Source organism: Elephantulus edwardii, unplaced genomic scaffold (assembly GCF_000299155.1).
Source record: "Elephantulus edwardii isolate Elephantulus edwardi_28Jun2011 unplaced genomic scaffold, EleEdw1.0 scaffold00027, whole genome shotgun sequence".
Lineage (NCBI taxonomy): Eukaryota > Metazoa > Chordata > Mammalia > Macroscelidea > Macroscelididae > Elephantulus > Elephantulus edwardii.
In genome coordinates this window covers 17,622,075-17,635,704 of record NW_006399777.1, presented here as the reverse complement: position 1 = coordinate 17,635,704, position 13,630 = coordinate 17,622,075, and the positions used below count along the sequence as shown (strand labels likewise).

General features: G+C 51.6%; 1 protein-coding gene across 1 annotated transcript in view; it reads right to left on the bottom strand.

The window, feature by feature from the left end:
• Positions 1-4,133: 4,133 nt before the first annotated feature.
• The window catches only part of RAB6B (RAB6B, member RAS oncogene family), a 50,953-nt gene continuing 41,456 nt past the window's right edge, over positions 4,134-13,630 (bottom strand). Inside the window, exons 6-9 of the mRNA XM_006883377.1 lie at positions 13,359-13,470; positions 10,465-10,558; positions 8,101-8,167; positions 4,134-4,475 (exon numbers count right to left, since the gene is read on the bottom strand). Coding sequence (XP_006883439.1) covers positions 4,411-4,475; positions 8,101-8,167; positions 10,465-10,558; positions 13,359-13,470 — 338 coding nt within the window. The 3' untranslated portion in view covers positions 4,134-4,410. The remainder of the gene's footprint in view (positions 4,476-8,100; positions 8,168-10,464; positions 10,559-13,358; positions 13,471-13,630) is intronic.

Sequence of the window (13,630 nt, the reverse complement as noted above, 5' to 3'; positions counted from 1 at the left end):
ACTCAAACCTCCAGGCAAGGTTTTCTAAATGCACCACAGCCTGCTGGGACCCAGTGTCTGGAGTCCAGGGAGTCTGCACATCGAGAGCCCAAGGTTTTCAAATACCTAAGGGACTTGCTCAGACAAAACAACTCAATGGGTGCCCAAAACGATACCGGACTTGGGGACTGCCAAATTTTTGAGGTGGGGGAGCTCAAAATTCACCGGGATTCTCTCCCAGCTAACTAGAGATGTGCTGGAAAGAATTTTCCATCCTCATCAGAGATGACATTGGGGAACATCCATGCACCAGAGTCCTTCGCTGTGCGCACACGGTCACACCTGTGCAGACATGGGCCAGCGACGGATGGAGACCACCACGGATGTGGTTTACTTCCAACCTGCTGGTGTTTGGGCTCCAGAATGTTGCAGACCGAGGGTCAAGTATTTTTAGAAGTATTAATAATGAGACAGAACACCAAGAATGTAGGAGAAAACAGGTAAAGCAGGAGGCGAACAGTTCTCCAACTGAAGCAAACTGACACAACGACCCCAGCTTCCCTTGTCTTTATCGAAAATTGTCAGGGAGTAAATCACAAAGAGAATACAATGCAGGTGAAGCTAAGCTTTTTCTATTGAAAAGCTTCTGCTTAACTCAGGAGGGAGGGGTCAGCAAATACAATGCAAGAATCCTGTAAACGCTTAAGGATTGCCTTAGTGCTTCAGGATTAACTCCAGTTGGTACCAGCCTCCCTCATAACCTGAAATAACATTCTGTTTATTACAAATATTTAGTATGAAACTTGGCTTCCAACCTGCTGGGGGCTCATGAGCAAGTCAGCCTTCTGATTCCCTGCCTATGGGATAGGACATGGTTTAGTAAGAGGACAAGGCCTTATGAGTTGGGGAAGAGGTAGTCTGGAAACTGCTGAACACAGAACCCTACCCTGGTCGAGGCACAGAGCTGCCTGCATGGGCCTGGGAGACATGCAGACTACCTGTCCTCTCGCTTGCCTGTGGGACACTGAAACAAGCAACACTGTCCCCTCAGAGTTGTGACCTGCTGTGACCATTGCCCTTCATATCCAAGACAGAGGGGGGGCAACAACAGAAAAGGGGGGGCTCTGTTCGAAGGAAACTTTTGGAAAATCACCCGTGAGGCTGATGTTGGGCTACGCCACCGTGCTTGCGTGGTTCCAGTGCTCAGAATGCAGACTTCACCCTTTCATTCTGGTGCATGTGTACGCGTGCGTGCGTGCGTGCGTGCATGTGTGTGTGTGTGTGTGTGTGTGTGTGTGTGTGCTTTTTTCATATTTCACTCAATTTTTTTTATGCCATTGGGAACGGGAGGCTTTCCTGACTCCTGAGATCCCCAAAACCAACATGGAGGGGGAGAGAGATGATGTGCCCATTTCTGGGTTCAGAATGAGGGACTGAATGACTAATTTGAGATGAAGTCCTGAGCTAACATGCACTTGGCCCTTTCCCAGCCCATCTGGAAGGAGCAAAGATACAATACTCTTACTGGGGGTGCTGAAGCAATCTCGAGACATCCCCTTTGTGGCTTCGGTGAACCCTTCCTTTCTTACTGAAGCCCCAGCTCTGAGTCAAGTTCCTGACTCTAAGGAAAAGGACCACGAGGCTGCTCACTCAGGACGAAAAACAAGGACCAGATGCACTCTGGTGGGAGAAACCAGGCTGCCTTAACAGAATTCTGGAAATTGGGGGTGGAAACTGATCCCGAGGAAAAGCAGAGCAATGGCATGGGGCAGCTCAGATGAGAAGACTGTAGTGGGAAACGGCCCTCAGCGTTGTCCCCACTGGGCTGGGGAGAAGCCAGGGAGACGCAGTGCCAGGGCCTAGCCCAGCCCACCAAGCACTCAGTGTCTACCTTGTTTCTTACTGCCCCATGAGGCCCGCTGAATGAACACAACAGTCCACGGAGCCTTGGATGTGTGTGCACACGGGGAGGGAACTGAGCTCCTATTTCTGTTTTACAGGAACGGTTTCTGAGAAGCTAAGCTACTCTTTAGTGCCAAGAAAGGAAAAACCTGCCATCCATTCATTCACTGACACGCTGCACACCAGGGAGAGGGTTCTGGAGAGGCCACCGCAGACGGCATGAACCATCAACAGGGCCAGATGCTGTAACACGGACTCTGAGAAATCTTTGTGATGTAACTAAGCACTTCTGACATCACAAGCACCACTTGGGGGTGTGTGTGCCCGGGGTGGGGGGGTACTAGCCCACACAGGCTTGCACACCCATGCATAAAAGTACAGAGAGAGAGAGATGGTGGAGATATTCTTGTGAGTGGTTTATGCCTCTACTTCAACACATCTATGCATTATTTTATTGATGGCAAGACAATCACAAATTATCGAACAATAGTATCTCTTATTTCAACACGTTGTAGTTACGTTTGAGTTTCCAAAACTGTTAATCACAAGTTCCAACGTGAAAAGCAGGAGAACCAAGAATATACAGCAAACACACGCATCTCTGTGTGAGAAATGTGTCTGTGGAAGGGGTGTGTATACACAGGTCGATCTATATATAGTTATGTACACACTTAGAAAACTTAAAACACACAACATCAGGATTAGGTTTGCACATTGGTCTTCGCCTGCTGGAAGATGAGCTCAGGGGGCGGAATCCTGATTTCAATCTCTTATCGGTGGATAAATTCCATTTGAAATGTTAACTGTGACATACACTTTCCTAGGCTGAAAACGCCTGTGGCTGGCCCCAGGGTGGGATCAACATATGATGCCAAGTTCAGCTTCATGACTGTCTGCCCTTGTGGGTCTGTGGTCTGAGCAGTTCCGTATTTCATTCCAAGAGCCTTGTTGGAGTCCCGTCTTTATGGTAGGGGTGTGTGTGCACCACCTGCAACCCTAGAGGTGCTTATTAAGACCCTCCGTCAATGACATCCGTCAGCAGCCTGAACGAAGAGGCAAGGCCAGACTGGAGGGTGGGGTTTACTGTCTGGGCCACACTCCCCACCCCCAGCCTGACTTCCTGCACAGGGTCAGGGCCCGTGAGTCCGGCTCTCTCTGCAATGCTGGCCAAATGAGTAACATCATCTACCGGGAGGAGAGAGTTCTCTTCAGAGATTCTACGAGTCCTCAGGCTTGAGGCCTTCTCAGGAGTGATGGGAGAACGCTAGAGATGGCTCTGAGGTGGGATCCCGCCTCTCCCGTCCCCACAGGCAAACCACAGTGCTCCACAGAATCAGTAAACGAGAGCGTATCAGGGTTTCCACTGTGCCAATGGTTGGAAAACAAAACAAACAAACAAAATCACCCAGGAGGCGGATTTCCAGAACGGTACTCGGTATTATCAGGCAGTGAGGTTGGAGAACTGGGACTTCCAAGGAGACAATGCTCCCCAGCCATCTGGGGGGCTGTTCCCCCGGGCTGCATCCTTCCTGACACCCAGCTCCAGGGCAGGGCTTTCAGGTGGCACATGGCCGCATAGCACATCACCTTTCTGTCAGTCCTTCCCTCAGATTCAGCCCCAAAAGCTAACGCCTTTTCTGACCCACACAGCGTTCCCAGTCTATAAACCCCACTTCACCACAACCTGCACAGCACCCCATCCTTCCGATACCCGCCTGCCCTGCCATCAACAGACAGCCACAGACGTCACCATGCTGCCGAGAGCAAGCGTCTTCCGTCCTCCGGAAGGCTTCTCAGGGGACGGGAAGCAGAGCCCGCTGCTGGGTTCCCTGCAGCCCACAGGCCTTAATTCCGTCTCAGGACCCTCGCTGACGTCCCCCTTCAGGCCCTGGCAGAGGACGGAGTCACAGCTTCCTCTCTTCAGAGGCTGGATGGCTCAACCAATGTTCGATTTTTTTTAACCATGTGGGGCTCAGATGGGGGATTCTGGTTTGTCTGGGCCACGTGGCCCGGGATTGGAGCCTTTCCTGGCTCACCCAATTAATTGTTTTACTGAATTGGGGTGGGGAAGTGGGGGAAGGCAGCGGTGATATCTAGAGACCAGGAAGGAGGAGGTGTGTGTGGAGAGGGTTTCTCTAGAGGTTTACAAATATACAAAACCAAACCAAACCAAAGCACATCTTTCAAATAAAAATGACTACATCTTTTATCTGGCAAAAAGTTGTATACATAGGATTTAAATTTTTTTTTTTAATTTTAACAGTTTTTGGCAATCTTAATAAAGTATACAATATATTACAACCAAACCAAAAAATAGTTGTTTGAGTAACAGCTGTTAAGACGGACAAGACCCCTGATACCCCAGCCTCCCTCCCCACCCCGCCCTACTCCTAATGACAGAGGGAAAAGAAAAAATCTGCCATCTCCGTAACTCACTTCCCACCCCACTCCCTTTAGGAAGCTAACCAATAGGAAGCAACTCAACAAGCGAGGAGCTGGGAAGGAAGCCTGGCCCAGGCAGGGTCTGCATTAGCAAGAGCAGCCGCCCTCGCTGGCAGGGGGCTCCGGGGGCTTGTCCAGCTTGATGTCAATCACTGCAAGAGGCTGTGCTAAGGAGGAATGACCGCCACACGGATGCCACCCCGACTCCGCCCCGAGCATCCCCGCCCAAGCCCTGGTCATCGCCGCTGTTCCTCAGCAGATACCCACTCAGATCCCTCTTCTCCCTACAATGTGATATCCTGGGCACAGCATCACTGCCTGGACCCTACTCAGAGTCCCTTCCTGAAGGGCCTCCCTGGGGACGGGTGCTCAGGGCACTCACCTCGCCACCTCTCGGTCCCTCTCCAGAGCACACTGGAGGTGCAGTAACCACGGGAAAGCAGGGATTCGGGATGCATCCAGAATCCTCCCAGTTGAAAACACAGGAATACATGGGCTACGGACTCCCTGAATGATGCAAACGGTTAATGCATTCAACTAGCTGGAAGATTCAGAAGTTCGAGACTACCCAGAGGTTCCTCAGGAGAAAAAGCCTCCAGATTTATGGGCGATGGAGGCTGGTGCGAAGGAGTCAGCGAGACTGGTTCAGGACAGGGCAGGCTCCAGAGCTGTCATACACAGGGTGGCTATGAGTGGCAGGCATCTTGACAACACAGAACAACAACTATCTATGCACTTGCAGGCGACTCAACCAATAACATCCTACGATAGGCTTGAAAGCAGGGGTGGTATATCCACTTCCTAAACAACATGCCTCCGGAAACTCTATCAACATTGATAAATGTCGACAGCTGGAGATGGGCTTCAGGCCTTTTGTTCAGAAGTTCGCTATGAGTCGTGCTCAACTCATAAAACAATCAAAAGACAACAACAACACAACAACATTTGCAAAATAATCAGCCTCTGGTGCACACAGGTGCCTTCAATGCTTAGCGGTTACCGTTGAGGGGGACACTGCCCTAGTCACAGCATGGACAGTCTCAGCTCGGTCACTGACATCCTGGAGGGTGCGGTGCAGAGAGTGTCTGAGAAACAGCATCTGTGGAGAACGGCCAAAGCGCAGGCTATGTTCAAGTTCTTTTCTTTGGGGGGTGGGCTGGAGAAGCACCAATGAGAGCTCCTAGAGGGTCAGGTTCACAATGTGCAACCAGGCTGTTCCCTCTACCTCCACCAGACTGAAACCAGCCATTTAAACGTCTTGAGGTATCAGCCTGACATGCAACCAGACTTCATTGCAGCTGAGGACCACGCCCTGTGGGACCCCGCCGGTGTCATTCTCCCTGACCTGGATTGGTGGCCTAGTGGTAAGAAGCTGCGCTACAATCCCGAAGGCACGTGGTTTAAATCCACCAGCTGCTCCACGGGAGAAGGATGGGCAATCTCCTCCCGTGTGATTAACAACCTCTGAAAACCTGCTGTGGTAACCGCAATGGGTCGGTTCTGGCTCAACAGCTCACAACAACATCATGCACCGTCCAGCAGAACCAGATGGTCCCTGACCCCGCCTGGGCTCTTGAGGGCTTGTTTCAAGCACTGGACTGGAAGGAGGCACCCCTGGCAGCTGGCTCCAGGGAGTGTGACAGTGTGAGGTCCCATACCTGAAAGGGACACCCTACCCAAGCTGAAAGGGCCATGGGCCACATCTCTCTCTGCAGTCCACCCGCAATCTGCCTGTGCTTTCTCTTCAAGGGGCCTCAAACTGAATGAGCCCCCAGACAGCCCAGGATGGTAAAAGCACATCAGCTTTTACCCTGAGCTGAGCCTGGCTTGTGGATCCAGCACAGAGCCATCCACAGTGGGCCTCAGGGAGGTTGTGAAACAGATGGTGACTGTGCAGAACCGACGGAGGGACCCAGGTCCCCTTGGCAGGTCTGCGAAGCCAGTGGGGTGGACACCAGGCTGCCTGTGCCACGCTCACGTGCAGAGCACGGACTCTCATGATGTCTCAGGTGTTCCTGGCATCTCAAAGGAGCCTGTATGCTACACGACACCACAACCTGGTGGGTCGGTGCTCCGCCCTGAAGGATTAGAGCTACTGAGAACCACGGGGCGGGGGGTGGGACGGGGGGGTGCAGACCAGCATCCGAGCCTATGCTTTTCCCCTCTGCGACTGGACTGCGGGGCTCACAACCACTCAAGCTCAGAGACATGCAGACTGCGGGACCTCAGTATATCTGCTCATTGAGAGTCTACCTGACCCACCAGGGGGGCTCGAAGCTGCTGAAGAGTGTGCATAGGGATGGAAGGGGGCCCCACTTCCTTCTGCAGCAACCCTAACTCTCACACTGCCTGGTGGGCCTCTGCTCCCACGGCAACTCCAGTACCAGGAGGTTTCAGGCATGTGAAAGGAAGTGGAGATTTGACATCGTCTTCACTTTGCTAACATCAAGCTATCCAATATTTTTGTGGTTGTTTTTCTTCTCCTCAGTCTGACGCAGCCCTTCAGCACTTCCTGTGACACTTTTCTGCTCAGTCACAGGTGTCTACCCTGGGAGGGGAGGGCGCCTGGAAGCTGTTAAATGAGGGTACTTTGCTGCCCGAGGTACACAGGTCAGGCAGTGCGAGCCCAGGCTCCGGGAGCTGACACAGAGGGACACTTGACTGCTTCCTCACCCGGCAGCCTCGTGCAAGTAGGCGTCTATGAGCAGTGCCCTCACCTACCCACACGGCCCTCCTATGATCTCAGATACCCTGGGAAGGACACAGCGTCCCAGAACGGAACAGCTCTGCCTGTGGAGGAAGCAAGAGTGAATGCAGATCCTAACTTCACAACCCACACGCTGTGTGACGTCGGGAAAGTCAGATGACCTCTCTGAACCTTTCAGTTGCTGAGATATTGCCTCAGCTTTAGGCTGCGATGTGTAGACGTGCTCCACACAGCACCAGGGAGCTGGGAGGGCTGTGCATGGGCAGTGGGCTTGAGGGGGGGGCCTGCATAGCATAGGAGGAGGCACCCTTTGGGGAGTTGGCTCTCGTACTAAACAGACTTAACCAGGCTGAAATCCTATCCTCCCTGTGTAGAAATCTTTCTTTTTTTTTTTATTTTTTTTCCTATAATTATATTTTATTAATTTTCATAAACATTTACAGAGATTTTGGGCCTCCACTCACTCATTGCTGCACTATTCTCTCCACCCTCCTCCCAGTTTGTTCTTGTCCAAATGCCACAGTGCTTGTCAAAGCCAGTTCTGATTAATCTTCTTTGTCAGTGTGTCCTTTGCCATTCCCTATCACTCCTCCCTGAGAGAGACTTCACCCTGAGTCATAAGGAAAAGGGGACGGCGAGAAATCTTTCTTATAAGGAATCTTTCTTATACTTGCAAGCACAACATACTGTGAAGAAGCAGGTGAGGAGGGGGAGAAGCGGGGGTGGGGGAGAAGCAGGGTGGGGAGAAAAGCAGGGTGAGGGTAGGAGCTTATCTCCACCACCACTCCATACACATCCCTTCGCTATCCTCACGCACAGGACAGATAAAAGCATCACAGATGGTTAGCACTATAAAAGCTCAAAGACCAGGGAGTACAGCTGCAGCCCTAAACAAAGGAGCACCCCGAGAGCACAGGGCTGCCCCATCCCATGCCCGTTAACCCGGGGACGCGGGGCAGGCAGCCCAGGGGGTGCCTACGTCTTGCAATAAAGTGTGAAGTGGATGAGCACACAGGTACATGCCCGCTCCTGTCCACTGTTCCACTCATTTGTCAACAGGAAAAGGATACTCCCTTCTTTGCTCTTTTCCTGGACATTCTCCATCCCCGGCAGGGCCGATGCCACACGTCGGAAGAGCTGGTGAGAGAGAGGGAGACATGTAATGAGGTCTGGCCTGTCCTTGTGCCCCTGGCCTGCCTGGTGCTTCCTGTGGGGCCCCTCTCCTCTGAGCTGACTCTCCACCACCTTGCCTTTTCTCATCCTAACTGGGGGGACAGGTGGGCTCCACTCTCTTGTCTTTGGTTGACTGTGTGCTCTGAGGGCGGGGCCTGTACCTGGGTGGGGGTTCCCCCATCACCTCTGTGTCTTTCAGAGTATTAAAGTCCTGGGAGACAGCATCCTTGGTGACAGTTTCAGCTGCTTTTCATTGAAAGGGGCTGGGAAAGAAGTGAATGTAACTGGAGTAGTATCAAGGGCAGCCCAGCTGTGGGGAGCATTGTGCCCTGGGAGATCTGGGGGCCTGGACTGTCCCTGGAGTAGTATCAAGGGCAGCTAAGCTGTGGGGAGCATTGTACCCTGGGAGATCTGGGGGCCTGGACTGTCCTTGGAGTAATATCAAGGGCAGCCCAGCTGTGGGGAGCACTCTGCCCTGGGAGATCTGGGGGCCTGGACTGTCCCTGAAGTAATATCAAGGGCAGCCAAGCTGTGGGGAGCATTGTACCCTGGGAGATCTGGGGGCCTGGACTGTCCCTGAAGTAATATCAAGGGCAGCCCAGTTGTAGGGAGCACTGTGTCCTGGGAGATCTGGGGCCCTAGCTTGTCTCTGAAGTAATATCAAGGGCAGTCCAGTTGTGGGGAGCACTGTACCCTGGGAGATCTGAGGCCCTGGACTGTCCCTGGCTGTTATTTCTCTGTGTCTCTTTGCTTCCTGCATCCCTCCTTCCCTATTTCACTTAGCATAGCCTTGTGGTCTGAATGAACCATCACTGAAGTCAGAAGGTCAAAGTCATGGCTGAACTCCTGGATGGTCCTCTAGGTCCCCCTCAAGCCAGACTCCTCACTGAGCTCATGCTGTTAACCTTGACACTCTCCTTCTTCATCACATCCACGTACTTTACAGCCTGGAGGGAGCCATTTTTTTTTAAATCTGTAGACCCCTTTGAAGCCTGTGGACTCCTTTTTAGAATGTTTTTAAAGGGAGCTCTGGTGGCCTAGTGGCAAGAAGCTGCACTGCAATACCAGAGACACATGGTTCAAATCCACCAGATGCTCTGCTGGAGAAGGAGGGGCAATCTCCTCCTGTACCAGTCAGATCTGATCTGACGGTACACAGACAAAATATAATAAAGTAAAATTGAAAAAAAAAAGAATGTTTTTAAATGTGTAGAATTAATCACAGAGAACTGGATTAATGCTGAAATAAATGCCTAAGATATTTAAAATATAAACTTCCGACGAGCAACATTTGTGCTTCTTAATAACATATTAAAGAGCAAGATGGATCAGTGGGTCTAACAAGTGCAGTGATTCTGAAGTACTAACGAGTATAAATGGCATTTCAGGATGTCTGTAAAGGCACGGGGTTCGAATCTACCAGCTGCTCCGTTGGACAGAGATGGGCAATCTCCTCCCGAGAGATTTACAGCCTCTGGAAAAATCTGCTGAAGGGTCAGCTGTAAGCAAGTTCTAACTTGGCAGCACACAACAACAACAACAATAGCAACAACATTACAGTGATACGAACATATCTCTGAACTGGTCACGGTTACCACTTCGGGAACTGCTAACGCCACTGAAATCTGTTACCGACATTCATCACTGAAGGAAATGCTATTCGGAAAAGGTCAGTGAGGAGAAGATGGCATTTGTTCCAACTCACGTCCACTCCCTGCTGAATCCTACCCGTGGGCTCCCTGGTTAAGCACTGATGCCCCAAGGCTCACTCCCTTTCCACCTGCTCAAAGCATCTCTGTTTTGAGTCTAGAGGCTCCTACCTTCTGTGAATTCTAACAGCCTCCACACATCAGAACACTTGTGGAGGATAAGTCCTGAGCTCTCCAAAATGCTGACTGAATTGAATTTCTGCATCCTATGTCCAGAGCTGAGGGGAGATGCTGGGGAGATATTGTATCTTTCTGCCACACGAGAGCCGAATGGATGGACACTCGGGGAATGAAAGCCGAGGTCTTTCTTCGCTGGTCAATGTACACGGTGGCTAATGACCGGTGTCTGCCAGGTGGCCCACCTTGCATGCTGTATCAGCTCTGGAGGTCAGCCTGTCCCCCACTGAGTGGCATTATTCTTACTCTCATCGGTTCCTTCCTAACCCTGTTGCTAGGTCCTCTGGGTACCACAGGGCTAAGCCTGTCACTGCCCACGCCTGCGTCCTTCTGCAGGCCTCCACGGTCAGGCAGGGCCGGGACCCGTGTCCTCACCTGCTTCACATTGTAGCCGGTCTTTGCACTGGTTTCAATGAACATGACGCTCAGTTCTTTGGCGCGCTGCTCTCCTTCTTCAATGGTGATCTGTCTGGAAATGAGGGGGAGAGGGCACGTGAGCTCCGGAGGAAGCCGCTGGTCAACACAGAGGGAGGAACCACAGGGGCGGAGGGGCCTGCCCAGCGGAACAGAAGGTCAACACCGAGGACAAGCTTCAGACATCAGAGGTCCTTGCCCAAGCGCTCAAGCACAATTTCTCTGGGACAGAGGGGGCCCAGGAGCACACACGCTCCCTACTCCTTAGTTAGTGTCTTGTTAGCTTAGGAGGAGGGCGCTCTGGTGGCCCAGTGGTAAGGAGCTGCGCTGTCATTCCAAAGGCGTGCAGTTCGAATCCACCAACTGCTCCACAAGAGAAATATGGGCAATCTCCTCCTGTGGGATTTCCTGCCGCTGAAAAGCTTCTGGAGGGTCAGCGATGAGTCCATTCTACAACGATAAATGAGGAGAAGGAGGAGGAGGTCCAGGGGCCGACTTGGGGTGGGGTTACGTCATACTTCTGTTGCCCTATTGCCAATGCCCAAGTCCATGTGTGCAGAGCATAATGGAGCAGACCTGCTTCACGGCATTTTCCAGCACGTACTCTTAGCAGGAGGGGCAGATTGCCACCTCTTTCTTGGAGCTGCTGGGTGGCTTTGAACCTCCAGCCCTTCCAGGCTGCATCAAAACCAGCCTGAATAGCAGCTAACCACCAAGGCCGCACAGGGGCCCAGCAGGACACTGCGTGTCCTCTTTGAGTCACATATGCTTTCTCTGCGGTGGCATTATTAGTCTCATTCCCCCCCAGAAAGAAAGCAGGCAACAAGCAACTCGCCCAGGATTCCCAAAGCTTCTGATGCGGCAGGGAGGAGCTGGGGCTTCCTCACTTTGAGGAGGGGCTCTCATAAATCAGGAGTGCTGGGGGCATCAGCCTTAATGCATTGAGATGATCACAGGAGAGTCGACAGTTCAAATCCACCTGTCTCTCTAAGGGAGAAAGGTAAGCCATCTCCTCCTGTGAAGTCTCACAACCTTGGGGAGCTGACAGAGGGTCCCCATGAGCTGGAAGTGATTCAAGGACAATGGGCTCCAATCAAGCAAAACGTGATTCAGATTATCCCTGAGATGGTCAGGGGGCCCAGCCCGATTTGCCAGAGTCCGTGACTGTATTTGCTCCAGTCAGAGGCACCTCAAATGGCCCGGCAACTGCCGAGACAACTTCAACTACTGATGCCTCTGAGCTGTGGGGTTGGAGGAGAGCCCTGAATATCCCACGGACTGCCAAGAGAACAGATTTGTCCTGGAGAAGGCGCAAGCAGGGTGCTCCTTGCAGACAAGGATAGAAACTTCGTCTTGTCTACTTTGGGCATGTTGCTACATGAGGCTTTTCCCTGGAAAGGGACAGCGTGCTTGGAAAGGTGCAGGGTCAGAGAAAGAGAGGAAGACCCTGAGTGAGATGACTGACACGGCGACTGCAGAAACAAACTCCAGTGTGTCAGAGATGATGAGGACGGCACAGGAGAAGGCACGGTTCAGATCTGTTGTGAACAGGGTTGCTGTGAGTCACAGTAGACACAACAACAATGTGTTAACGAGTTAGCGTAGAACTGAGCTCCAGGGTTGCTGGGTCTGTGACAGATTACCAAACCTATTTTGAGAGGTACTTCTGGGGTGGGAAGATTTCAAATGAAATCCTTCATTTAGGAGTCAAATGCTTCACCATCTGTGCTGTTCAGGACATAAAGTGTTTAAGTGACAGGTAAATTGGATCCGTCGGAGAAGGTGAGGACGGCACAAGGCAGGACCAGGTTCAGATTCGTTGTTCAGAGGGTCACTAAGAATCTCAGTCGCCAGCATCCTGTTCCCACTGTGCTGAAAACCTATTAGTCTGTATTTTTCTTAAGCCTTAAATGCATTAGGTGCTAACATTTTTCTAAAGCTGTGACATGCCTAGCCTCACATCTCTGTAATTTTGGTAGAACCTTTTTGTTACCTTTAGGAAACAGACTGGGTATAACAGGTGAATTAAACCTAACAATCATGGACTCAAACTCCTCGTCTGTTTGTGTGTTGTAGCATTTACAAAAGTTTTAATAAAGGTCGTTTATTCCATCATGCTATATGTTAAGTGCTATCGAGTCAAGCACGACTCGGTGACCCTATGAATAAAAGCCCTGAACCCTGTTCTAGTAAAAAAAAAGAATCTCAGTCGCCTCGATGGCACGTAACAACAACAACAACAACAACAACAACAACAACAACAACAAATAATCAGATCCTCACAGGTGGGCAGGGACGGCGCATCAAACAGAGCGAGCTTCCCCTGAAGCCACAGAAGAACAAGGCAGACAGAGGCACAAGGTGGCTAAGTTCATTCTCTGCAGAAACACTGCATGTTTCCGACTGGGGCCTGGGATGCTCACCCACCACCTCCCCTCACACAGTGCATGGATGGCATGGGGGGCAGAGGCCAGCAGGAGCCAGGGGGACTGTTCTGTGCACTGCTGGGCTGGGCCAGTGAACAGGTCACAGCAGCACCCTGCTTGGTGGCGGGATGCGGTGGTTTCACGGATTGAGAGACACTGTGATGGGGACTCCCCAAGGTGTCCTCAAAGACCCCCCAAGTGTGAAGACGCCTTTCCCACAGGCACTGGGACAAAGTAACAGATCAAGAAAACAAAAATGTATAGAAATGAGTATATAAAACACAATGTATGTGAATGAGACGATGTATATGAATAATTATATAAAAGTGAGTGACGGTATAATTAAATAATATTTTTTTTAAAAAACTGAGTGAGCACAGACTCAGCGTCCCCACCCCCCAGCGCCCGCCCCTGCGTCAGGAGGCCTACCTCTTATCAGCCAGGTCAGTCTTGTTGCCCACCAGCATGATGATGACATCGCTGCCCCTCTCTGTCCTGACATCATCAATCCACTTAGAGGTCTGCTGAAAGGAGTTGAGATCTGGAGAGGGCAAGGGGAGATCAAATTGGAAGTGAGGGGCTGCCCCGGTGGAAGACGGCGTGGGGGGGATAGAGAGAAAGGGCAGGAGTGAGAGGGAGAGGTGGACACGGATCAGCAAAGAGAGCTGGGCCTGGACCTTCAGGAGAAGCCTCTGTGCGTG